The sequence below is a fragment of the Saccopteryx leptura genome, chromosome 3 (assembly GCF_036850995.1).
Source record: "Saccopteryx leptura isolate mSacLep1 chromosome 3, mSacLep1_pri_phased_curated, whole genome shotgun sequence".
In the NCBI taxonomy this organism is placed as follows: Eukaryota; Metazoa; Chordata; class Mammalia; order Chiroptera; family Emballonuridae; genus Saccopteryx; species Saccopteryx leptura.
The window spans coordinates 125687252-125713235 of NC_089505.1; the positions used below are offsets into that span (position 1 = coordinate 125687252).

Here is a 25984-nt window from a genome sequence, read left to right on the forward strand (position 1 = left end):
GCGTAGTGAATGCATAAAGGAAAAGCCAGATGTGAAATCTTTTGGAAGTGTAAGGTATCATCATGGCTAGTAAAATTTATCTTGTAATAAGTAATCTTAATAGCAGTACTCATGCTGGCACTGGACACACCCCGGCACGCAGTTCTACACACAATAGGCACCGAAAGAAAGCGTGTTTTGAGGATAACTGGGGGCGTGAGTAGGCGAGTCCACGTGAAGCAGCAGCCACTAACCCCGCCCTTCCAGGTCCCGCCCCTGCCCTAGAGCGGCCACGCCCCCCACATGCTGAATGCCTTATAGGCGAGTGACGTCAGGCCGTTTGTTGTCATTGGCGGCTCCCAAGATGGCGTCCATCATGGAGGGTCCGCTGAGCAAATGGACTAACGTGATGAAGGGCTGGCAGTACCGTTGGTTTGTGCTGGATTACAATGCAGGGCTGCTCTCCTACTACACGGTGAGTCCCGGGGCCGAAGCTCCGAGCTTCTCGCGGATCGCTATCCCTGGGTGAGGGGGCCAGGCTTTTAGGTTGCGGGGTAGAGGTTGCTAGGCTGGGGGTGCCGCCGTAAGAGAGGGTTCCCTTGGAGAGGAGGGTTTTACGTCCTGGATAGCCAATGAGGGTGAAGGAGATTCTGGTGCAGCTAATATATATAGGTACTGGCTGTCTGATTTATGGGTTGGGGGCGAGCCGCGTTCGTTTTTCAGGGGGTATTAAGCGATAGTAGGGTCCAACGGGGTTGTTGCTGGGCGGTGAGGGTGGTCGTAGTAGTAGCTTAGGGTCCAGTGGCGCGGTCCGGACCGTCTCCCCATGTTATCATGGACGTGAGACCGTCCACCCCAGGCCCCTGTGGACGGCCGCACCCCTGAGCTCCCCTCCAGGGATTGAAAAGCGTGATTTGGCCAAGTCCATAAGTGACCAGCCCTCGGGCAATGTGAAGGTGTCCGAAATCTCTCCCGTTTGCCCAAGTTGAGTGTTTTCATTCAAGGGACGCACCATTCTATTCAGCCGGAGGCGAGCGTTATCGACGCCTTAACTTTTGAGAGCCGAGGATTTCCTACACAACAGCCGCCTGTTAGCAAGGAGAGAATGGGTGGTGCCGTGTGTACAGAAAGTTATTACCTGGAGAGGGCTGAGTTCATGCTTGACTGTTGGTTAGCACGAATCAGTGGCCGTGTGCAGGTCCGTGAATTGCTGTGAATCTTATGTTCTGACTATCCACGCCCACCTATATAGAAATGGAAGGTGGGTGGTATTCAGAGTAGTTATTTCCAAAGGCACTTTCTCTGAATGATGTCTAGTTAATAATAGCTAATGAGAGGGAGTAAATCACTTAGGACAAAAAAGTATGTCCTAAAAGCTTTATAAAATAATAGAACAGACAAAAATATGGAAGATGGGTAAATGTTGATGAGATAAATGGGGACACTTGTATTTATTTATTCATTTAAAAATATTTATTGAGCTCGCCCCCACCACATGTTATTGCTTTAGGCCAAGTATGTGTGTGTGGGTGGGTGTGCACACTGTTGTGCATGTTAGCAAGAATCAACAGAGTTCAAGACATTCACCATTCTCCTTTGGAGTTTATATTCTAGTCTAGTGGTTCCCTTACTTTATTGTACTAACAATAACTCAGCAAGGTAGGTATTTATTATCCCCAATTTATTTTCTCATTTTACAGTTTTGGAATCTGAGCCTCTAGGCTTTTAAGTAATTTTGCTCAGGATGCAAGAGCTAGCAGTAAGTGGTGTATAATCAGAGTTCCAAATTTCTAGCTTTCTGAGTTTTTCCACTAAATTTCCCTTTCACTACAGAAAGGAGAAAAGTGCAAACTGAGTTACTTAAGGCAAGTCTGCAGGAGTAGAAAGTATAATTTCCAATGTCCTTCAACCATCAATTTCCTTTCTCTACATAATTTTTAAAGGGGAAGAGAAAAAACCCCAAACCTAAATGTGATTTAAATGTATTGTTCAAGATTATCTCTAGGTAGCCATGAAAGAGAGGCAACTGAACATTCTTAAAACTTTGGGGTTATGAAATTCCATGGCTCAGAAAAATAAAGAGTAATATTGAATTTCAATAGGAATAATCAGGAAATCCCAGGGAACCTTTTCAGCCTATTCAATGTAGAGTTAATTCCAAAGACTGGAACTATGGAATTAAATTACTCTAAAAATTCCATATTTCTGTGGGTCTGCATATAGGGCCATACTAGAGAGGCCTCAAATGGATTCTTGGGAGCACTTAGCCCAAACAATGATTTTTCCTGGTTTTCTTCCTTTAGTGTATGTAGTCTTTTTCTGCCTCCTTGCCCTTTTAGTTTCTGAATACCTTGACAAATGTCTCCTTGTCTTACTGGCTAAATACAGGTTTTTCACAGATCTCCCTCCACTCTTTCCTCCTCCCAAATACTTAGCTTCTCTTCTGAGACTAGGTTCTATAAAACATCGTCCTTGCCAGCAGAAGGGGGTATCATATTTCACACTAATGGGTATTTAAGAAGTTTTTTTCCCCCCAGTTCTTTGCTGTTACTTTCTTGCAGAGAAACAGCAGAGGACTACTGTAAAATAAAGTCATCTTGTGAAAATAAAATAATACCCAACCCCTAATTAGAGGAGGTTCAATATAAAGATGGTAAAAAGATGGGTATTCACTCAGAAAGTAGGAGACAGTAGGAGACACATTGAATGAATGTTGGCAGTGAGTTCTATACACTTGGACATTGTTTCAGTACATTAGGATACTGAATGATGTGAAGGTTCATCTTAATGATTTGAATGTCGCTGATAACTTGGAGCTACATCTACCAGGAAAGGTATCAGAATTAGTTGCACAGCCTTTTAAGCAGAGCAGTAAATAGCAAGTCACTCTATTCTTTGTTTCAGAAATCACTTGGGCTCTGGTTTGACTCTGTGGTTGTATGTCTGTTCTAGGTAAATAAGGTGTACTGATGCTCTGTGGCTGTATGTCAAAGAATACTTAGCTATGAAAACTTTTAACTAAACTAGATTGGTCTTGCTTTAGAGTCAGCCTGTATTGGGCCCTGGCCGGTTGGCTCAGCGGTAGAGCGTCGGCCTGGCGTGCGGGGGACCGGGTTCGATTCCCGGCCAGGGCACATAGGAGAAGTGCCCATTTGCTTCTCCCCCCCTCTCCCCCCCCTTCCTCTCTGTCTCTCTCTTCCCCTCCCGCAGCCGAGGCTCCATTGGAGCAAAGATGGCCTGGGCGCTGGGGATGGCTCCTTGGCCTCTGCCCCAGGCGCTAGAGTGGCTCTGGTCATGGCAGATCGCTGCCCTGGAGGGGCAGAGCGTCGCCCCCTGGTGGGCGTGCCGGGTGGATCCCGGTTGGGCGCATGCGGGAGTCTGTCTGACTGTCTCTCCCCGTTTCCAGCTTCAGAAAAATACAAAAAAAAAATAAAAAAAAAATAGTGTCAGCCTGTACTGAAAATTGATACTTAGATAATCTCAGGGTTGGGTTAGGATCACTGAAATTGCTGTGAACTGAATAGATTCACCTAAAGTTTACAGCAGCCTGTATCTTATTCTCTGAGTCTGGGCCTAGCTCTGGGATTGGATGGTTCTTTTACTTTATACCAGGGGTCTCAAACTCGGGCCCGCGGGCCGCATGCGGGCAGACTGGCCCACAGACTAATCCACGAAGTTGGATTAGTCTGCGGGCCGCACAAAATTGGTGGGCAGGCCGCATGCAGCCCGCGGGCCACGAGTTTGAGACCCCTGCTTTATACGTTTCTTTTATTTTCTTAATCTGTGCATTTTCATTTTTCAAAAAAGAGCTTAATATATTATTACTCTGCCTAACAGAGGAACAGAGAAACATTACCTCCTTCAGAAGGAAAGTAGTTTCAGGCATTCTTTTCATCTGTAGCTCAGTCTCTTCATTATTAGAAACAACATGGCCTGACCAGGCGGTGGTGCAGTGGATAGAGCATCGGACTGGGATGTGGAGGACCCAGGTTCGAGACCCCAAGGTTGCCAGCTTGAGCGCGAGCTCATCTGGTTTGAGCAAAAGCTCACCAGCTTGGACCCAAAGTCACTGGCTTGAGCAAGGGGTTACTCAGTCTGCTGAAGGCCCACGGTCAAGGCACATATGAGAAAGGAATCAATGAACAACTAAGGCAGGGATCCCCAAACTACAGCCCGGCATGCGGCCCCCTGAGGCCATTTATTTGGCCCCGCGCACTTCCACTTCCGGAAGGGGCACTTTCATTGGTGGTCAGTGAGAGAGTGAGAGCTGCAAAGCCTGGCGTCGCTCACATATAGTACTACTTCCGGTGACGCGGGATGCACGTCACCGGAAGCACGTCATATCACTTGTTACGGCTAGCAGTGACAAATATGGAACTGGATATTGACCATCTTATTAGCCAAAAGCAGGCCCATAGTTCCCATTGAAATACTGGTCAGTTTGTTGATTTAAATTTACTTGTTCTTTATTTTAAATATTGTATTTGTTCCCGTTTTGTTTTTTTACTTTAAAATATGTGCATTGTGCATAGGGCTTTGTTCATAGTTTTTTTATAGTTCGGCCCTCCAATGGTCTGAGGGACAGTGAACTGGCCCCCTTTGTAAAAAGTTTGGGGACCCTTGAACTAAGGTGTCACAACGAAAAACTGATGATTGATGCTTCTTATCTCTCCTTTCCTGTCTGTCTGTCCCTACCTATCCCTCTCTCTCTCTCTCTCTCTGTCTCTGTAAAAAAAAAAAAAAAAAGAAACAACATGAAGTAATTCATTCAGCAAATATTTATTTGGGGCTGACTTTGGAATAGGCATTGTACTTTACATGCTGGAGGTACAAGCATGTAGGAGAGAGAGTTCCTTCTGTCTAAGAACTCACAGTCTAGCAGAGCAGACACCTACACTAAATTCCAAAACAATGTGATAAATTTTACAATAGAAATAAGACTCGACTGCTGTGGGAATATTGCCAGGAAAACGCCAGAGAGACATTTGAGCCTAGACTTAAAGGATAAAAGTGGAAGAGAGGGGCATTTCAGGTGGTAGGAAATATGCACAAATTGGGAAGCTTGAGGACATATATGGGCAGTTAAGAAGATATGAAAATTTCTGCCTGACCTGTGGTGGCGCAGTGGATAAAGCATCGACTTGGAAACGCTGAGGTTGCCAGTTTGAAACCCTAGGCTTGCCTGGTCAAGGCACATATGGGAGTTGATGCTTCCTGCTCCTCCCCCTTTCTCTCTCTCTCTCTCCTCTCTAAAGTGAATAAATTAAAAAATGTATATATAAAAAAGTCTTTAATAAAAAAAAGAAAATTTCTGAGCAGCTCTAGTGGAAAGGTACATTTGGGAGATAACAGGAGATAGAGTACAGAAAATATTTGGAGCCATAGGTCAGGCCTGGAGATAAAGATCTGTTAGATTATAGCACAGAAGTTGTTAATTGAATTTTTATTAGATGAGTTGCCCAGGGAGGACCATGGATATAAATTTGGGAATGCTATGTGATTCATTTGTGTGAATCATGATCACAAAGGAAGATGGGAAAAGAAGGAAAATTGAGAGAGAGATATGTGAGGAGTTGCAAAGTAGAGGGGTCATTGCTTTTGTAAATCTATCAAATGTTTATTGAGTACCTACTATGTGCCCAGCATTATGCTAGCAAAAGGGGTTAAAATGATAAATAAGATGGAAATTGTCCATACACTCATGTTGCTAAAATTCTACTAGGGCCCTGGTTGGCAAACTGCAGCTCGCGAGCCACATGTGGCTCTTTGGCCACAAAATACCACGTGCAGGCGCTACCTCAGTAAGGAATGTACTTACCTATATAGTTTAAGTTTAAAAAATTTGGCTCTCAAAAGAAATTTCAATCGTTGGTACTGTTGATATTTGGCTCTGTTGACTAATGAGTTTGCCAACCACTGTACTAGGGGATGCAGCAAGTAGGAGCTGTGATAGGAGAGGCATAGTTGTTTGGGGGCTACATAGATAGATGGGTTACTTGACTCAGTCAGTCTTAGAGGGTCAGGTTTGCGGTGTCCTTAACAATGACTGGGGATTAACCATCTGTGTAGCGAGAGGTTTAAACTGCTTGAGATAAAAGTAATATTTTTGGAGGAGGCAAGAGTGGGGAGCTTGACCATCCTGCAGCTTGGGCTGTGATAGGTAGTTGTGAGATGAGCTGGAGAGGCAAACGCATACAATGAAAGGCTTTCTTGGTAAACTGCTAAAGAATTTGAACCCTACCCTCAGGACAGTTATTTAAGTGTTGTAAACACTTTTTATTATAGAAAAATCTTATAGAAAGTTTCAAACATACATAAAATAGGATAGTAAAATGAATTTGTTATCCAATTGATATAATTATCAACATATGGCCAATCTTGTTTTATTAATACTCCCATCAATTCCTTCATTCCCCAGTGGATTAATTTAAAGCAGATCCCAGATACCATATCATTTCATTTGTGAACATTAAACTATATATTACTAAAAGTTAAGGTCTCTCTCTTTTAAAAAATGTTATTACAATGTCATGATTACAATTAAATATTAATAAAAATAATTAGTATTATCAAATATCCAGTGTTCAAGTTCCTTGATTGTCTCAAACATTATTCCCTCACTAGTTGGTTTATTTGAGTCAGGTTTCCAAACAAGAAACAGATCTACACATAAAATGGGGTCTCTTCTAATCTGTAGATCTTCCTTTCCTGTTTTTTTCTTTGCCATTTATTTATTAAAGAAACCAGATAATTTGTTCTGTAGAATTGTTCACATTCTGGATTTTGCTGGTAACGTCATTGTGTTATGTTTAAACTTGTCCCTTTGTTCTCTCTGTTTTCTAGAACTAGAAGCTTAATCAAATTCATTTTTCTTGTTTTGTTTTTTTCTTTTGGGAAAGAATACTCGGTCGGTAGAACCTATTACATCAAGTAAGATGTTATATTTGGTTATAGTCTATCTGATTTTAAATTTGATTGATAGGTTCAAATGAAATTTATATATTTTAAATGCTGTCATTTCAGAAAAATAATCAGGAGATCATATTTATAGGACTTAGTGATTGCTTGGATGTGAGTGAAAGGGGAGGAAGAACCTGATGAAATCCAGCGTTTGGATTTTACCTGGATGAATGCTGAAAGGGAAAATCGGAAGAACAGGTTGGAGGAGAAAAGTGGTTGCTTTGGGTCATGTTGAAATTGGTGTAAAGATGTCATATAGTCTGGAATTTCTGAAAATATCTGGGTTACAGTTAATACTGGCTTTACATATATGGAGAGTTGAACATGAGAATAATATAGACCGTTGGAAAGGATGCTAAGAAACATTGGATTAGTTATCTAATGCTTTGTAATGAATTACCTTAAAATTTAGCAACTTAAGACAGCAAACATTGATTATCTCATAGTTTTAGTGGCTCAGAACTTTGGAGTGACTTAGGTGCATCTGCCTCAGAGTCTCCCATGAATTCAGTTGCAGTCAAAAGACACTGGCTAGGATTGTAATCATCTGAAAGGCTTGACTGGAATGGGAGGGTCTGCTTCCAAGATGACTCACTCTCACAGCTATTGGCAGAAAGCCCCAGTTCATTGCTGGCTAGTTAGAAGGTGGCCTCAGTTCCTCACCAGCTAGCCTCTCTATTGGGCTACTAGAGTTGTCATGATGGCACTACCTTCACCCAGAGAGAGTGAAGCTCTAAGTCTATTAAGTCAGAGCAAGGAGGAATCCACAGTGCCTTTTATGACCTAAGTCTGAGAACATCACTTCAGCCTATTCTGTTCATTTAAAATGTATTATTAAGATCAGGCTCATGGGGAGGAGAATTAGACTGTACTTTTTAAAAAGAGTGTCAAAGAAATTTGTGGGCAAATTTTAGGTCACCACTAACACTTTTAAGGGATTGTCAGAGAAAAATGCCTGCATAAAAGAGTCGAAAGGGACAGCCAGAGATATAAGAAAGAAAAAATACAAGCCAGAAGTATGTGGCAATCAAGTGGGAATAGTGAGTTGGCTTGAATACTGTTGAGAGGATTGTCTAGATAAATTCTGAAAAATATCTGTTGGATTAGTCAATTTGGATATCATTGATGCCCTCACGGAGAGCAATTTCTATGGAGCAGTGCGTGTAGAAGGCAGATTGTAGTAGTTTGAAGAATAAATAGGTACAGAAATGGAGAAATTTAAGACATTTGACTGTGAAAGAGACAGAGAGGGATATGGAAAGGGCTTCTAAAATACTGTAGGAGTCTAGTTAAATAAATGTTGTAGGGAATAGGAAGCAAGGTCTGAGTTAAAAATGAGGATAGAATCCACACTTAAGGAATGTAAAGATTTACATCCGTGGCCTTGGGAACTGGATAAAGGTCCAACTAGGGAAATGTTAAAGGTTAATCATGTTGTACGAGGAACTAGTTGAGAATCCAAAATATGGTTTATTTAATCATTACCGGTACATGTTTAACTCTTTCTTGATTTGTATTGCTTTTGTAACATTTTGGAGAAAAAATTAGAAACAATGAATTAGTAAGTTACCTGGACTACTCAAGCTATTCCTAGAAAAAGAAGCATTAGAGAAGTTCTGTGTTCTTTGCAATTACATACTGATTGGAAGACTCATAATGACTTTGCATTTTAAAACACATTTAAGTGTTTTGGCAGTCCTTGGCAATGTCTAGAAGATTATCAAAAACCTGCCATCTAATTTTTGCATTTTAGATTTTTGAAGAGCTTAGATATATATATTTCTCTTGCAAAGATTTAATAGAGGTAGCCTCTACTTTTCTTAGAAAAATATCAGCACCACTGCCATCAAACAATTAAAAGTAAATTTATTTTCTAAATAAACTGTTTATGAATATATCAAATGTGATTCTTATTAAGTTGACATGGTATGTGTTAATAGTCTAAATGTAATAAAGAATTTTTAGAATTATGAAAAGAACAAAATAAAAATTGTATCTAATCTAGATGCCCTGAAAAGAAAACAAAAATCTCCTAAAATAGCCTGACCTGTGGTGGTGCAGTGGATAAAGTGTCGACCTGGAAATGCTAAGGTTGCTGGTTTGAAACCCTGGGCTTGCCTGGTCAAAGCACATATGGAGTTGATGCTTCCTGCTCCTCCCCTCCTTTTCTCTCTCTGTCTCCTCTCTTTCTCTCTCCCTCTCTCTCTCCTTTCTAAAATTAATAAAAAAAAAAAAATTAAAAAAAACCCTCCTAAAATGGTAAGTAGTATCAAGTGGGAAGAAGTATGTGGAAATCTTATATCTTTTGTTTTCCTTGAACACTCTATCCAAACTTGATTTTTCCCTGTTCTAATACCTTTGAGTTTTGCTTATATAAATCTTTTGGCATTTAATCATTTTACGTCTGTTACAATTAACAAGCCATATCTCTAGTACATTCTTCATCGGTACAGCAAGCTTGTGCACTCTTTGATGGCAGTACTGGGCATTATAATCTTCAAGCCCTGTAATGGGGCACATTGTGCTCATTGTGAATGAAAGAATGTCCAAGGTCCTTCAGATAAGGCTTAGAGATGAGATGCAGAAGGCTGTTTTGGAATTGTTGCTTGTCCAGGCCTGTAAGTTTTGCGTTTCCATGATTTATGTAAACTTGACTGAGTTTACATTAGCAACAGTGGCTTTTGTTTAATCATCCAGAGCCTGTTGAACATATTCCCTTGAGTGGGAGCTTTTGCAGTCAGTTCTTCTTTTGCTTACAGTTTTGTTAATGGTAATAATTTGTGGAATGACAGAAGTAGAGTTGTTCTTAAATATGCCATTCCTATATGTGGCAATTGTTTTAGGATTAGATTTCAAATAATTATATAATCCCAATCAAAGTTGAACATGTACAGGTGATTTAGGTTAAGGATTAGGGTTAGAGAATAACAAATGGCCATCCCAATCAATTGCTTTCCTTTTTATTTATAGAGGATTCTTTCCTTAGACTAGTTTGAACTTCCTTACAAAAAAAAAAGGAATCAACTTTTTTGGCAAAAGTTAAGGTGATAGCCCTGGCCAGCTGGCTCAGCAGTAGAGTGTCAGCCCCGCTTGGTGTGTGGAAGTCCTGGGTTCAATTCCCTGCCAGGACACACAGGAGAAGCGCCCCAGAGCCTCCGCCTCAGGCGCTAGAATAGCTCCAGCCGCAAGGGAGCAACGCCCCAGATGGGCAGAGCATCGCCCCCTGGTGGGCATGCCGGGTGGATCCCAGTCGTGCACATGCGGAGTCTGACTGCCTCCCCGCTTCTCACTTCGGGAAAAATACAAAAAAAAAAAAAGTTAAGTTTACATGGTACATGGATTCGTATAAATGGAATCATATTCAAGGAAATTATTTTGAGATAGGTAATAATTTTTTCCCATTCATTTGACAATGTTAAGATTATTATGAAAGTTGATTTTCTATTTCCTGGAGTTTGGTTCACATTAAGCCTTTGTGCTAAGGTTGTCCACTTTTTTTTATTTCTTGTATTCTATTTCAGCCTTGATGTTATGGCATAGATAGATAATTAACATATTGGGTGACTGTTTGATTTGTCATTCTTGCAACTTTCTCTACAATTCTCTCAACCCTCCTCTTTCCTCCATCACTCAGAAGATGCCATGCTTCCCACAGACAACAGTGTCTGTCTGGTGGGAACACTCTCAATGCCTTGTGACCCTACTTATTAGTGTATACCTACTTTCTGCTTCTCCTTGCCTGCATCCTTCCCCATCATATTGGAAGAGGTAATCCTTGCATGATCTGGATTCTATCTGCTCACAAATTTTTGAGGGCCTCGGTGTATAGATTTTTCCTTTATTTACTTTCTCCTCTCCAATGGAGCCTTGGCTGCGGGAGGGGAAGAGAGAGACAGAGAGGAAGGAGAGGGGGAGGGGTGGAGAAGCAAATGGGCACTTCTCCTATGTGCCCCGGCCGGAAATCGAACCTGGGTCCCCCGCACACCAGGCCGACGCTCTACCGCTGAGCCAACCGGCCAGGGCCTTCAACTGCTTCCTTTTTATGTATGGACTTTTGTTGTTTATTTTAAGAACATTTATTTTGTAATACAGTAACTGGCCATCTTAGTTGTAACATTTCATATGAAAAATTTTTGGTAAATTTTTGGATTGCCTGTTGATCTTTGTTCTTTTTTTTTTGTTTTATTGAGATATAGTTCATATATCATCTATTTGAAGTATACAGTTCAATGGTTGTTGTTGTTTTTTGTTTTTTAGTGAGAGAGAGACATAGAAAGGGAGAGAGATGAGAAGCATCAACTCGTAGTTGTGGCACTTTAGTTGTTCATATATTGCTTTTCATGTGTTTTGACTGAAGGCTTCAGCCAACCCAATGACCCCTTGCTCAAGCCAATGACCTTGGGCTTCAAGCCAGCGAGCACGGGATGGGGTCTTGTATATAATCCCACACTCAATCTGTTGACGCTGCACTCAAGCCAGTGATCTTGAGGTTTCAAACCTGGGTCCTCAGCATCCCGGGTTGATGCTCTATCCACTGTACCACTGCCAGTCAGGCTAGTTTTATTGTTCTTGAAGAGATGACAGCATACTCTTTTTTTTTTTTGTATTTTTTTCTGAAGCTGGAAATGGGGAGGCAGTCAGACTCCCGTATGTGCCCAACCGGGATCCACCCAGCACGCCCACCAGGGGGCGATGCTCTGCCCATCTGGGGTGTCGCTCTGTTGCAACCAGAGCCATTCTAGCGCCTGAGGCAGAGGCCACAGAGCCATCCTCAGCGCCTGGGCCAACTTTGCTCCAGTGGAGCCTTGGCTGCGGAAGGGGAAGAGAGAGACAGAGAGGAAGGAGAGGGGGAGGGGGAGGGATGGAGAAGCAGATGGGCGCTTCTCCTGTGTGCCCTGGCCAGGAATCAAACCCGGGACTCCTGCACGCCAGGCCGATGCTCTACCACTGAGCCAACTGGCCAGGGCCGACAGCATACTCTTAATTTAAAAAATTGAAACAATAGTTGAAATGTATACAGTAGAAGGAAGAACAGTCCCACCTGAAATCCTACTATTTCTATGTTTTGGAGAATAGCTTTCCTGACAACTCTTTATGTTTAAGTCCACATGTATGTAGTGTGTGTGTATGTGTGTGTGTGTGTGTATATTATATATATATATATTTCAATTTTATTTATTTTTTAAAACAATTTTATTCATTTTAGAGAGAGGGGAGATAGAGAAAGTGGGGGAGGAACAGAAGCATCAGCTTGTATTTGTTTCCTGGCCTGACCTGTGGTGGCACAGTGGATAAAGCATCAACCTGGAACACTGAGGTTGCCAGTTTGAAACCCTGGGCTTGTGCGGTCAAGGCACATATGGAAGTTGATGCTTCCTGCTTCTGCCCCGTCTCTCTCCTCTTTCTCTCTCTCCTCTCTCTCTCTCTCCTCTCTCTCTAAAAATGAATAAATAAAACCTAAAAATAAAAAGTATTTGCTTCCTGATGTGCCCTGACATAGCGGGGGAGAGGGGAGAAGCATCAACTCGTTTCACTTAGTTGTTCCATTTAGTTGTGTACTCATTGATTGCTTCTCCTACGTGCCCTGACAGGGGTGGAACCCATAACCTCTGGAGTGCCAGGTCAACGCTTTATCCACTAAGCCACCTGGGCAGGACTGAAATCTATTTACTTTTAACTAGTTTATAGATAATATTTAATATGATTTATACTTTTTGTTAGTCTGCTGGGCTTTTTGTCCTTTTTCCTAATGTGGTCATGGGAAGTCTGTGTATGTGTGATGGTAGTGGTGGATGGGTTTGGAGTGAGAGAGAGATACAAGTATCCCTGACATGAACTGAGCCTAAGAAAGGTACATTCCAAACTAGTTTGTGAATTTAATTTCGGAAAGATAAATTTAAAATGGTTATCTGCACTTATCTATATTCTTCCTATTCATTCATTAAACAAGTATTTTTTGAGTCTGTATACTATACTATGTTATTATTCCCCAGGAATTTATAGGCTAGCAGGGATGATGAATTTTAAATAGTAATTTTAGATTTGTTTAATTATAGTTTAAATATTTGATGGGTTTTAAAATATTCACTTTTATTAATTTTAGCCTGAATGCACATGCAAAGTATTTGGGATCAGAGACAGATTTCATAAATGTATTGGGCTGCCTCTGCCCTAGTCCTCACTCCTTGGGCAACAGCATAAAAACCAGGTCAGTTGTCCTACAGGTGAGGCCAAGTAACCTTGTGGAATGAGGAAGAATGCGATTTCTCTGCTTTACCACGTGGAAAGAGGCAATTGTTCTCCTCACCTCTGAAAGTATTTCCTTAAAAAGATAATAGCCTAAATCCTAACTCCAACCCTTTGGTATGCAAAAAATCTCACTTGGAGCCAGTTAACCTCCTGGGTTTATAACTTAGAGAACTTTCCAAGTTCTGGGTCTTCATTTTGAGGGAGGAGGGTAGGGACATAAACACCTAGGAAGATAGCTGCTCCCCTGTTCATGTCATCTTGGGGGCTTAGCTTAGGGACCTACTCCAGTCTATAATCGTTTGGTCTTCTCTGGGAAATAAAAAGTTATTTGTTTTTTATTTTATTTTATTTATTTTTTACAGAGACAGAGAGTGAGTTAGAGAGAGGGATGGACAGGGACAGACAGACAGGAACGGAGAGATGAGAAGCATCAATCATTAGTTTTTCATTGTGCGTTGCAACACCTTAGTTGTTCATTGATTGCTTTCTCATATGTGCCTTGACCGTGGGCCTTCAGCAGACCGAGTAACCCCTTGCTGGAGCCACTGACCTTGGGTTCAAGCTGGTGGGCTTTTGCTCAAACCAGATGAGCCCACGCTCAAGTTGGCGACCTCGGGGTATTGAACCTGGGTCCTCTGCATCCCAGTCCTATGCTCTATCCACTGCGCCACTGCCTGGTCAGGCAAAAAAGTTGTTTTTTTGTTTTTTGTTGTTTTTTACAGAGACAGAGAGTCAGAGAGAGGGATAGACAGACAGGAATGGAGAGAGATAAGCATCAAGCATCAGTTTTTCGTTGCGACACCTTAGTTGTTTATTGATTGCTTTCTCATATGTGCCTTGACCGTGGGGCTACAGCAGACTGAGTGACCCCTTGCTGGAGCCAGTGACCTTGGGTCCAAGCTGGTGAGCTTTTGCTCAAACCAGATGAGCCCGCGCTCAAGCTGGCGACCTCACGGTCTCGAACCTGGGTCCTCCACATCTCAGTCCAACACTCTATCCACTGCGCCACCGCCTGGTCAGGCTGGGAAATAAAAAGTTTTTATTATCCTTTCAAGTTGGAGAAAACAACAGATGTAATCCTTGTGGTATGTGGAAATGTTAGAGGACTGTTGAGAAATCCAGGGAGCTCCCCCCCCCCCCCCCGCCTCCAGTACTGTAAAGGAAACGGGTGTTAGATGAGAATATCATGCAGGTAGTGGGACTTCTCATCCAGGGGTTAAGATAAAGCTTCCCTTTTTGAGGAAATGATGGATGAGTAGGAATTAGCCAGTTAGGAAGTGAAGGCAGATGAGTAAAAGACAACTCGGGCAGTGGGAATGATCTATATGTAAAAGTTCTAAGACCAGAAGGTGACTTGGCTGGTTCGGGGAAGGAAAGACTGGGCACAGTAATGATGGGGATTTTAGAGGTACACTGGTCAGGCTACTGCTGGGGTCCCTGTAGAGATTAGATTAAGAAATTTGGTTTTAATCCTTAGAGCAATGGAGAGCCATCGAAGTGGGTTTTTTTTCTTACTTGTTTTTTACTCAAGGAAGTAACCCTAGATCTATGTTTTGAAAAGACTCCTCTGACTACTGTGGAGAAAGATTGGAGGTGAGGAGTATAGATGGAGAAGGGTAGAAGATAACGGACAGATTGTAGAGATCTGGAATTGGGTGGTGATAGTGCAGTTAAATGGAAGGTTTTGAGAGATTTTAGGAGACAAAAATGAGGAGACTTTTAATGGAAGAAAGATAGTTGAGAGAGAAAATCATGAGTTAGTTTTAGACAGGTTGAGTTTGAAATGCTCATGAGAAAACCAGTTGAAAATGTGCTGAAGGACAGTGTGCCTGGTGAGAGAGTGGAGAAAATTAGAAATAGCCCTTGCTGAGAATGGGAGAGTAAGCCTGCTGATGAATTATTTCCTGCTAGTCCTTCTGCCTGGAACTTCCCCCCAAAAGTCTTGACTTGGCTGGCTCCGCTCATTCAAATCTCAGCTCAAATATCAACTCTTCAGTCTTCCAAAATCATCTAAGTTAAAGTAGAACCCCTTTCCCCCACAACAACTTTCTTATCATCACACTATTTTTTTTTTAACACTGTCACCAGCTGAAATTGTCTTGTTAATTTGGTTTTCTTAGGAGAAATGTCTATTCAAATCCTTTACTCATTTTTTAAAAAATCCTTTGCCCCCCCCACCCATTTTTGGTGTTTTGGGGGGTGACAGAGAGAGAGACAGATAGGGACAGACACAGGAAAGAGAGAAATGAGAAGCATCAATTCTTTGTTATGGCTCCTTAGTCTCCTTAGTTGTTCTTTGATTGCCTTCTCATATATGCCTTGACCAGGGGACTTCAGCAGAGCGAGTGACCCCTTGCTCAAGGCAGATGACCTTGGGCTTAAGCCAGCAACCTTTGGGCTCAAGCCAGTGACCATGGTGTCATGTCTGATCCCGTGCTCAAGCTGGTGACCTTGGAGTTTTGAACCTGGGTCCTCAGCGTCCCAGTTCGACACTCTGTCCACTGTACCACCGCCTGGTCAGGCCCCTTTACCCATTTTTAATCTGGTCTTTATTGTTGAGTTGTACGCATTTTTTATATATTCTGGGAGCTAGTCCCATACTAGATATATGATTTGCAAAAATTTTCCTCCATTCCAGGGCTTATTTTTTCACTTTCTTGAAAGTATTTTTTAAAGCATAAATCTTTTTTTTGTTTGTTTGTTTGTGTTTTTTTTTTGTATTTTTCTGAAGTTGGAAACGGGGAGAGACAGTCAGACAGACTCCCACTTGCGCCCGACCGGGATCCACCCGGCATGCCCACCAGGGGCGACGCTCTGCCCACCAGGGGGCGATGCTCTGCCCCTCTGGGGCGTCGCTCTGTCGCGACCAGAGCCACTCTAGCGCCTGGGGCAGAGGCCAAGGAGCCATCCCCAGCGCCCTGGCCATCTTTGCTCCAGTGGAGCCTTGGCTGCGGGAGGGGAAGAGAGAGACAGAGAGGAAGGAGAGGGGGAGGGTTGGAGAAGCAGATGGGCGCTTCTCCTGTGTGCCCTGGCCAGGAATCGAACCCGGGACTTCTGCACACCAGGCCGATGCTCTACCACTGAGCCAACCGGCCAGGGCTAAAGCATAAATGCTTTTAAGATTGATAATGTTCATTTTATTTACAGTTGGCCCTTGAACAACACAGAGGTTAGGGGTGCTGAGCCCTCTGCAGTCAAAATCCCATATAATTTTTTTAAAAATTGATTTTAGAGGAAGGGAGAGAGAGAGACAGAAACAGACCGAAACATTGATCTGTTCCTGTAGGTGCCCTGACCAGGGATTGAGCCCTCAACCTTTACGTTTTGGGACGACATTCTAACCAATCGAGCTCTTTGACCAGGGAAAAATCCCCCTATACCTTAAGTTGCTCTTCTCCATATGAAGATTCTTAATTGAGGATCAAAAATTGACCTTTGAGCAATACGGGTTTGTGTGTATAAGTGGACCCTCACAGTTCAAACCTCAGCTCAAGGGTCAACTGTATTTTGTTTGCCTATGCTTTTGGTGTCATAGCTAAGAAACCATTGCCTAATTGAAGATAACAAAGTTTATAATTGTGTTTTCTTCTAAGAGTTTTATAGTTTTAACTTATTAGTAGTTAAATGTATTTATATGATGTGGGGTAGGGGCCCAATTTCATTCTTTTCACATTGGTATATCCATCCAGTTGTATCAGCACCCTTTCTTGGCAAGACTAATCTAATGGTCTAGGCATCCTTGTCAAAAGCAGTTGCTCAAAACTGTATTAAGTTTATTTCTAGATTTCTAATTCTATTATATTGATTTAATTAAGCAATTTTCAACCTTTTTCATTTCATGGCACACATAAACTAGTTGGCTAAAATTCTGCAACACACCAGAAAATATGTTTTTTCCTAATCTGACCAAAAAAAAAAAAAAATATATATATATATATATATATATTTTAATTTTGATTTATTCACACTAAATGGCTATTGTTATTTTTTAAAGGCCTTTTAAAAAAATTATTTTTATTTATTTATTTTAAAGAGAGAGGAAGGAGGAGAGAGACATCCATTTGTTGTTCCATTTATTTACATAGTCATCGGCTGATGATTGTATATGCCCTGACCTGGGCTTGAACCAGCAACTTTGACATATCAGGATGATGTTCTAACCAACTATGCTGTCTGGTCAGGGCCAAACAGCTTTGGTTGTGTTGGCTTTTGTCATTTTTTAATTTGACAGTCTAAAAGAAAAGAAGTCAGTGCATATTTCAAAAATCCTTGCTGTACACCTATTTTCATAGAATGTACTTCAGTCACTGAGTAGGATAAGACAGATCTTTATGTACAGACCTGGAGAAATATTGTATTTTTCCACCTTTATAAAGATATAACTGGTAGGTAACATTGTGCAAGTTTAAGGTATACAGTGTAATGATTTGATATACATATATTGCAAAATGATTACCACAATAATGTTAGTTAACACATCTGCCATCACACTTAGTTATCTTTTTTTGTGTGTTTGTGGTGAGAACTTTTAAGGTCTACTCCCTTAGCAACTTTCCAAGTATTACAATACAGTATTGTTAACTATGTCACTATGGTACATGAAATCCCTAGAAAATAGTTAGCTTATAACTGGAAGTTTGTCTGTGGCTCAGTACTTTGGATGTAAGGCATCAATGGTTTAAAGTAGGACAATTTTTTTAAATCATAGCGCCATGATACTGGCTTCTTTTCTTTCTTGCATAGGGGAGTACAGAAAAGTACCGATTGTTGAGGTATTGAGTATTTTGAAAACTTTGATTATTTAAGGTTTTATTTTATTTTATTATACATGACTAGTTTATTTTTAGAAATATATACTGAATGTTAACATAGGGCTTATTGTGCAGAAGATAGCCTTTACTTGGCTCAGTCCAGTAGGAGAGACATAAAGGGTAAGCAATGTTTCATCAGTATATATTTTTGGAGCACCTAATATGTTGCAGACACTGTTCTGAAGCATAAATCAGACCCAGTTCCTACCCCCTGTTTGTCTGTGAACCCGACAAGTTAATTAGCCATATAGCACAGGGTGGTACAGGCCACGGCTGGGGGAATATACAGAAGACTCAGGGAGCCCAGGGATGGGAGTTCAAACCAGGCAGAGGTAATAAGGCACATGTATGATCAGTGACATTTAGCCAGGCAAAATGTCAGGCTTAAGGATATTCCAAACTGAGGAACATTGGATGAAAAATCTCAGCAGCAAAAAATGTGACCCATTTGGGGAATTGCAGAGATAAAGCTATAGCAATGTTCCTCAGAACGTGGTCGTCTGTCTTCCTAAGTCACATTCATCTAGGAGCGATTCTTGTTCCCCAGGTGATTCTCAAATTCACTAAAAGATGAGGAATACTGGTCTAGAGTTAAGGTGCATGATGAAAGAATGAAAATTATAGTTTAATATAAATATATTGTTCATTAAAGGTATACATAAAACTCTAGAGGTTGATTTTTATAGACTGTAAAACATTTTCATTTTAAACTTAGCTCCTTTCTCTAAGTGATTTGGGGGGAAGGGAAATGGGGAGAAAGGAGAGATATTATTATAAATTTTGTCTCTTAATTCCTAGGTGATTCTAAAAACAATCAATAAATCTTTATTCACTGAATGCTTCTGTTTTTCTTTTAGTCCAAGGACAAAATGATGAGAGGCTCTCGCCGAGGATGTGTTAGACTCAGAGTGAGTATTATTCATTATTTATTTATTTTAATTGACTTTTGAGAGAGAGAAGAAGGGCAGAGGGAGAGAGAGAAAAACATCAACTTGTTCTACCCACTAATGTATTCAGAAGTTGATTCTGCATGTGCCCTGACCAGGGAGCGAACTCTCAACTTGGCTGTATTGGGATGATGCTCTAACCAACTGAGCCACCTGGCCAGGGCAGTATTTTTATGTAAACCAATTCTGAAAGAAGAAAAAAACTTACAGAATCATGGAAGTCTAAATTTAGTTTAGTTTTTGTTAGGCAAGCAACTAAAGTTTAGAGAGAAAAAATGATATTTCTCCATGGTAACTGCTGGTCATTGCCAGAACCAGGGCATTGTTGTTTTGGCCCATGAATTAATGGTGTGCCCATGACTTAACGTAGCTCCTGATTTTTTTTGTTTGTTTGTTTAATTTTGGTTTTAATATCAGGGACAGGGCTGGAAAATGAGTTGTAGTGTTGGTGGTAGAGCAAACAGTAGAAAAAACTCTGAAAAATTCCCACTTTTAGCTTCTTTGTTCTTTCTGTTTAACATTGTTTAAAAATGGTTGATGTAGCAGTGATGTCCAGTAGAAATAAAATGTGAGCTACATATATACATTAATTTTACAGTAGCCACAATTAAACAGGAGCCAGAAACAGGTGAAGTTAATTTTAATAATATATGTTTAGGCCACTATATCTAGAATATTATTTCAACATGTAATCAATAAAATATTATTAATAAGATATTTTACATTCTTTTCTAAATACTAAGTCTTCCAAATCCAGTGTGTCTTTACACTTATGGTACATCCCAGTTCAGACTAGCTGTGCTTCAGGTGCCTAACAGTTCCCTGTGGCTAGTGGCTGCCTTATTGCAGTGCAGGCCAATAGCTTCGCGCTGCTTTTAATTGCTAGTTCCATTTCCACCATTGTCCAAGTAGGTAAAGGCAAGAAAGAAGGCAGGTTTGGGGATAGTTTCAGTCTCCATTGTACCTAAGGAAAGGCTGGCTCTATCTTAACTAGGTGAATCAGCTTCTAGCCTTTTCTTCTTCAGGCTCCTTTTGCTTTCTTTCTGCTATCTTTTTTCTGTACCCTTACTTTTGAAGATGTGACTGTATTATTGCATTTATTAGAAGTAGTCAGTAACTGAGAAAGACACCAAATTCAAATGGACAAATTTTGGCACCAAGATAGGTGTAAATATGGTGGAGTTACAGGATGGGACTGAGACAGGCTTATTTTGAGCAGATGATGGTGTATATGTGATAGCGTAATGATTTTTTAAAAATGTTTACTTTTTCTTATCTTTCGTTTGGTTTTCCTTTTGTCTTTTTTATTTAATTGCTTTTCTAAGCACTTGCTTTTGACCTTAGTCACCACTCAGTCTGGTATTAACTGCTTTCTTGGCTTGAGATAGACTCAATAGTGAGTCTTTGGCAGAGCTGTGTTGAGACAGCCCTTCACTTGAATTCAATCTGAACTTGGGCCACTATCTCATTGTTTCAGTTAATGCAATATTTTTTTCTTTTAAATACAGCTTAATTAATTATTAACCCCTGTGACTACCACTCAGGTTAAGAAATACATCTTGCCAGCTGCCCGGAAGCCTCTTTATGTGTCCTATTCCAGTTACAGCACCCTCCCTGTCTCCTGAAGTCAGCCCTCTTCCATTCTAGAAATCATGTCTTATTTTAAATTCCTAAATTTTATATTTTTATCTTGACCATTAAAAAAAAGTAATTTATCTATCCAGACCCTTTGACCGGTATGAGTTGTCTGTAGTTTTAGATTTAACTGATTGCAGCAGTTCAGCATGTTCCTCTGCCTCTGCTTTTCCTGCACATTGGTAGTGGGATCCAGAGCCTGGATCAGACCCAGGTTTGATCCTTTTGGCAAGACTATATAGGTGGGGTGGTGGTGTGTTCTTTTATCAGCTTGCACATATGTCTGGTTTTGTTTGTTTTATTGGGAGACAAACCTACAGGAAGGGAGAGATGAGAAGCATCCACTAGTAGTTGCAGCACTTTAGTTCATTAATTGCTTCTCATCTATGACTTGACCGGGCGGCTCTATCCAAGCCAGTGATCCCTTGCTCAGCCCAACGACTTAGGGCTTAAGCTGGTGAGCTTGTGCTAAGCCAGTGACCTTGTGGTTTTGAACCTGGGACCTCAGTGTCACAGGTTGATGCTGTATCCACTGTGCCACCTCTGGTCAGGCCATAAGGTCTGGTTTTTGCTCTTTATTGATATTAGCACTATCGATGCTCTGCACCTAGATTAATTAACTTATTTGGGGTTGCAAAATTATGACATTTTATCACTTTGTTTTAATTCTTATCAGAAAACTACATATGAAGACACTTCATTTATTAGTTGGTTGCCCAGTGGTACAGTTCAGATAGATAGGATAAAGCTTGATTATTTCCTTTCACTTACTCAATTTCAAGATAATGAATTGACTTAAAACAACATTCAATTTATATTTACAGGGTGTGGTAAAACATGCGGAACACAGAGTTTATTCTTGTATTATTTATTATATTATTTTCTGTATGAACAACTATAAACCTACCTTGCTCCATTCTGTGTGTATCCAAAAGAATTGAAAGTAGAGACACAAACAGATATTTTGCACATTGATGTTCATAGAAGCATTACTCACAATAGCCTATATAGCTGGAAGCACTCAGTGTCCATTTGATGGCTGGATAGATGAACAAAATGGGGTACATGTAATGGAGTATTATTTAACCTCAAAAAGGAAGAAAATTCTGACACAGGTCATAGTATCTTAAGGATATTATGCTGAGTGAAATAAGCCCATCATTAACAGTAAATACTGTATGATTTTACATACATGAGGTATCTAGAGTAGTCAAATTCATGGAGACAGAAAGCAGAATGGTGGTTTCCGGTGGTTGGAAGCAGGGGATTTGGGGAGTTCTTGTTTAACGGGTACAGAAGTTCTATTTGGGAAGATGAAAAAGTTCTTGAGACCATCTGGTCATACATAATGTGAATGCACTTAATACTACTAAACAGAACACTTAAACATATTTGAATAGTAAATTTTATATTATATGTATTGTGTATTTTACCACAATTTAAAAACCCACACCCGTTTATTATCTCACAGTTTTGTAGATCGGGCATCTAAGATGGGTTCTCTGCTAAAGGTCTCACAGAGCTGAAATCAAGGGATTGAGCAGCTTGGGCTCTCATCTGGAGGCTGTGAGGAAGAATCCAAGGGAGAATTCGCTTCCAAAGTCATTCAGGTTGTTGGTAGAATTCAGTTCCTTGTTGCAGGACTGAGGTCCTTGTTTTCTTGCTGGCTGTCAGCTGAGATCTGCTTCACATACTCCTTGTTAGGCAGCCCCTCTGTCTTCAAGTCAGCATGCCACATTAAATCCTTCTAGTATTCTGAATTTGACTTCTCATTCTGATCCCAGCTGCAGAAAACAGCCTTCATTTAAAAGGCCTCATGTGATGTGAAGAAAAGGGAACCCTTGTGCACTGTTGGTAGGGATGCAGATTGGTGCAGCCACTATGGAAGCAATATGGAGTGTCCTCAAAAAATTAATAATGGACCTCCTTTATGATCCAGCAACTCCACTTCTGGATATATATAAATATATATATTTGAAGAAACCTTAGAAAGACTAAATGCACCCATATATTCATTGCAGCAATATTTACAATAGCCACAATATGGAACCGAGCCAAATGCTCATTAATAGACAAGTGGATAAAAAAAGATGTGGTACATATATACAATGGAATACATATATACAATGGAATACTACTTGGCCATTTGTGGCAGGATGGATGGACCTAGAGCAGCGGTTCTCAACCTGTGGGTCGCGACCCCGGCGGGGGTCGAATGACCAAACACAATAAATTTTTAAATAAAATATGTATTTCCGGCCTTGGGCGGTTGGCTCAGTGGTAGAGCGTCGGCCTGGCGTGTAGAAGTCCCGGGTTCGATTCCCGGCCGGGGCACACAGGAGAGGCACCCATCTGCTTCTCCACCCCTCCCCCTCTCCTTCCTCTCTGTCTCTCTCTTCCCCTCCCGCAGCCAAGGCTTCATTGGAGCAAAGATGGCCTGGGCGCTGGGGATGGCTCCTTGGCCTCTGCCCCAGGCGCTGGAGTGGCTCTGGTCGCAACAGAGCGACGCCCCGGAGGGGCAGAGCATCGCCCCCTGGTGGGCAGACCGTAGCCCCTGGTGGGCGTGCCGGGTGGATCCTGGTCGGGCGCATGCGGGAGTCTGTCTGACTATCTCTCCCCGTTTCCAGCTTCAGAGGAATGCAAAAATAAAAATAAAAAAAATGTATTTCCGATGGCTTTAGGCTACCCCTGTGTTTTGGTCGTTGGACCCCCGCCGGGGTCGCAACCCACAGGTTGAGAACCGCTGACCTAGAGGATATTATGCTAAGTGAAAGAAGTCAGAGGAAGACAAATACCATGTGATTTCACTTATATGTGTAATCTAAAGAACAAAATAAACAAAATTGAACCAGACTCATAGATACAGAGAACAGACTGATGGCTGCCAGAGGGAAGGAGGGTTGGGGGACTGAGTGAAAAAGGTGAAAAGATTAAGAAGTACAAATGGGTAATTACAGAATAGTCATAGGGATGTAAAGTATTGTACAACGTGTGGAATATTGTCAGTAATATTGTAAATACTATGTGTGGTGCCAGGTGGGTACTAGAAATATTGGAGGAACGCTTTGTAAAGTTAAACTATATGGTTGTCTGATCACTATGCTGTACACCTAAAACTAATGCAAAATAATATTAAATTTAAGTTGTAATTAAAAAATAAGTTTAAAATTCCTGATAAATAAATAAAAGGCCACATGTGTGTGATTAGGGTATACCCACCAGGTAATCTCCCTTTTGCTATATAACCAATCCATTAATAACTCATCCTGTAACATAGTCACTGCAGTGAGATCTCATCATTCACAGTTTCTACTCACATGCAAAGTGGAGGAGATGATGCAGGGGCTAGAGTTATGGGGTGGGGTGAGGGACAGAATTCTTCTTACCACACAGAACCAGACATACTGTGTTTGAATCTTATTTTTGCTCTTGGCTTTATTGACTGGAAGAGGGAAATTATCTGTAAGCTTCCTGAGCTTGAGTTTTCTCTTTAAAGCAAGTATTATATTTCTTCCCTTGTAGAATTTTTTAAGTATTAGGTACCTGGTACATAGATGGAAGCTATTAATTAGTACTGTGTGTGTGTTAAGAGGCTTTGAGCCTGACCAGGCAGTGGCACAGTGGATGGAGCGTCGGACTGGGACATGGAGGACCCAGGTTCGAAATCCCAAGGTCGCCAGCTTGAATGCAGGCTCATCTGGTTTGAGCAAGGCTCACCAGCTTGAGCCCAAGGTTGCTGACTTGAGCAAGGGGGTCACTCAGTCTTCTGTAGCCTCCTCCCCCCCATCAAGGCACATATGAGAAAGCAATCAATGAACAACTAAGGTGCCGCAACAAAGAATTGATGCTTCTCATCTCTCTCCCTTTCTGTCTGTCTGTCCCTCTCTCTGTCTCTGTCAAAAAAAAAAAAAAGAGGCTTTGAGGTATAGTTGACCTTTGATAATGCAGAGGTTAGGGGCACTGACCTTCTTCCATGTGGTTAAACATCTGCATATAAATTTTGACTCTCCCAAAGTTTAACTACTGTTGACCACAGCCTTACCAATAACATTACACATATTTTGTATGTTATATATATTATATGCTTCAGTCTTATAGTAAAGTAAGCTAAAGTAAAGAAAATGTTAAAATCACAAGGAAGAGGCCTGACCAGGTGGTGGTGCAGTGGATAGAGCGTAGAACTGGGATGCAGAGGACCCAGGTTCGAGACCCCGAGGTCGCCAGCTTGAGCACGGGCTCATCTGGTTTGAGCAAAATTCCACCAGCTTGAGCCCAAGTTCGCTGGCTCCAGCAAGGGGTTACTTGGTCTGCTGAAGGCCCACGGTCAAGGCACATATGAGAAAGCAATAAATGAACAACTAAGGTGTTGCAACGCGCAATGAAAAACTAATGATTGATGCTTCTCATCTCTCCGTTCCTGTCTATCCCTCTCTCTGACTCACTCTCTGTCTCTGTAAAAAATAAAAAAATAATAATAAATAAAAAATAAAAAAAATCACAAGGAAGAGAAAATACATTTATAGTATTTATTGAAAAACAATTTGTGACTAAGTGGACCCACACAGTTCAAACCCTTGTTATTCAAGAGTCAACTTTATTTTTAAAAAAGCTGGACTGCTATTTGGATTTCTATTTAAGAAACATCTGGGGAGTTTGTTTATAATATAGGTTCTCAAATCATACTCTATAGACATGCTGTTTTAGAATAGGGTCAGGAACTTTTATTTTTAAACACATCCTCCAGATCATGTTGTACAGCCAAATTTGGGGCCACTGGCATAGTAGAAGTAATGAGAGAGACCTGGGGCTGAGTCTCATTCAGTTCTACCCAGTACTGACTCTGTGCCTATGGGCAAAGTTCCTAATCTGTGTGAAAAGAACATTGTATAATTTATAGGGTATTGGGGATATTTCCTGAGAGACGAAAAAGGAGGCTGACAACTCCAGCATTACATTGAGTCTATTAAGGGAACTTAGATATGAGGTGGCAATGCAGCATGGATATCATCTGTTCTGCACGGCAGTTGCTAATATATAGAACAAAGCAAATGGATAGAGGTACTGGGATATGATCCACCGCAGATAAGGGGGAAATGCTTTGATGCAAAAGCCTGTTCCAGCCACCAGCCTGAGCTAGCACACCTAGCAGTATAGGGCAGGGGCTGCTCAGACAGTGTCTGAGGGGATTTATGGGAAACAATTTCTGTTCTGGCCCAGATCTAGCAGGAGCTGGCTTGAGAGTCCACATCATGAAACAGTCTCTTCTCCACTTAAGGTTGTTGTGAGGCTTAGCAATTATATATGCATAGGGTTTTGCGCATAGTACACAGCTAATATATTACTACTATGGAGGATGATGGTAACAATGATGGTGACTGATAATGCATCTAATATCTAGAGTCC

At 41.2% G+C, this 25984-nt stretch overlaps 1 protein-coding gene across 4 annotated transcripts in view; it reads left to right on the forward strand.

The window, feature by feature from the left end:
* The first annotated feature begins 289 nt into the window (after positions 1 to 289).
* Positions 290 to 25984, forward strand: part of OSBPL9 (oxysterol binding protein like 9) — a 136939-nt gene continuing 111244 nt past the window's right edge. For 2 of the 4 annotated variants that reach the window (XM_066376277.1, XM_066376280.1), the window contains exons 1-2: positions 290 to 454; positions 18857 to 18907. In XM_066376277.1, the coding sequence (XP_066232374.1) occupies positions 290 to 454; positions 18857 to 18907 (216 nt within the window). The remainder of the gene's footprint in view (positions 455 to 18856; positions 18908 to 25984) is intronic. The other 2 variants (XM_066376276.1, XM_066376279.1) reach the window with 1 other exon arrangement.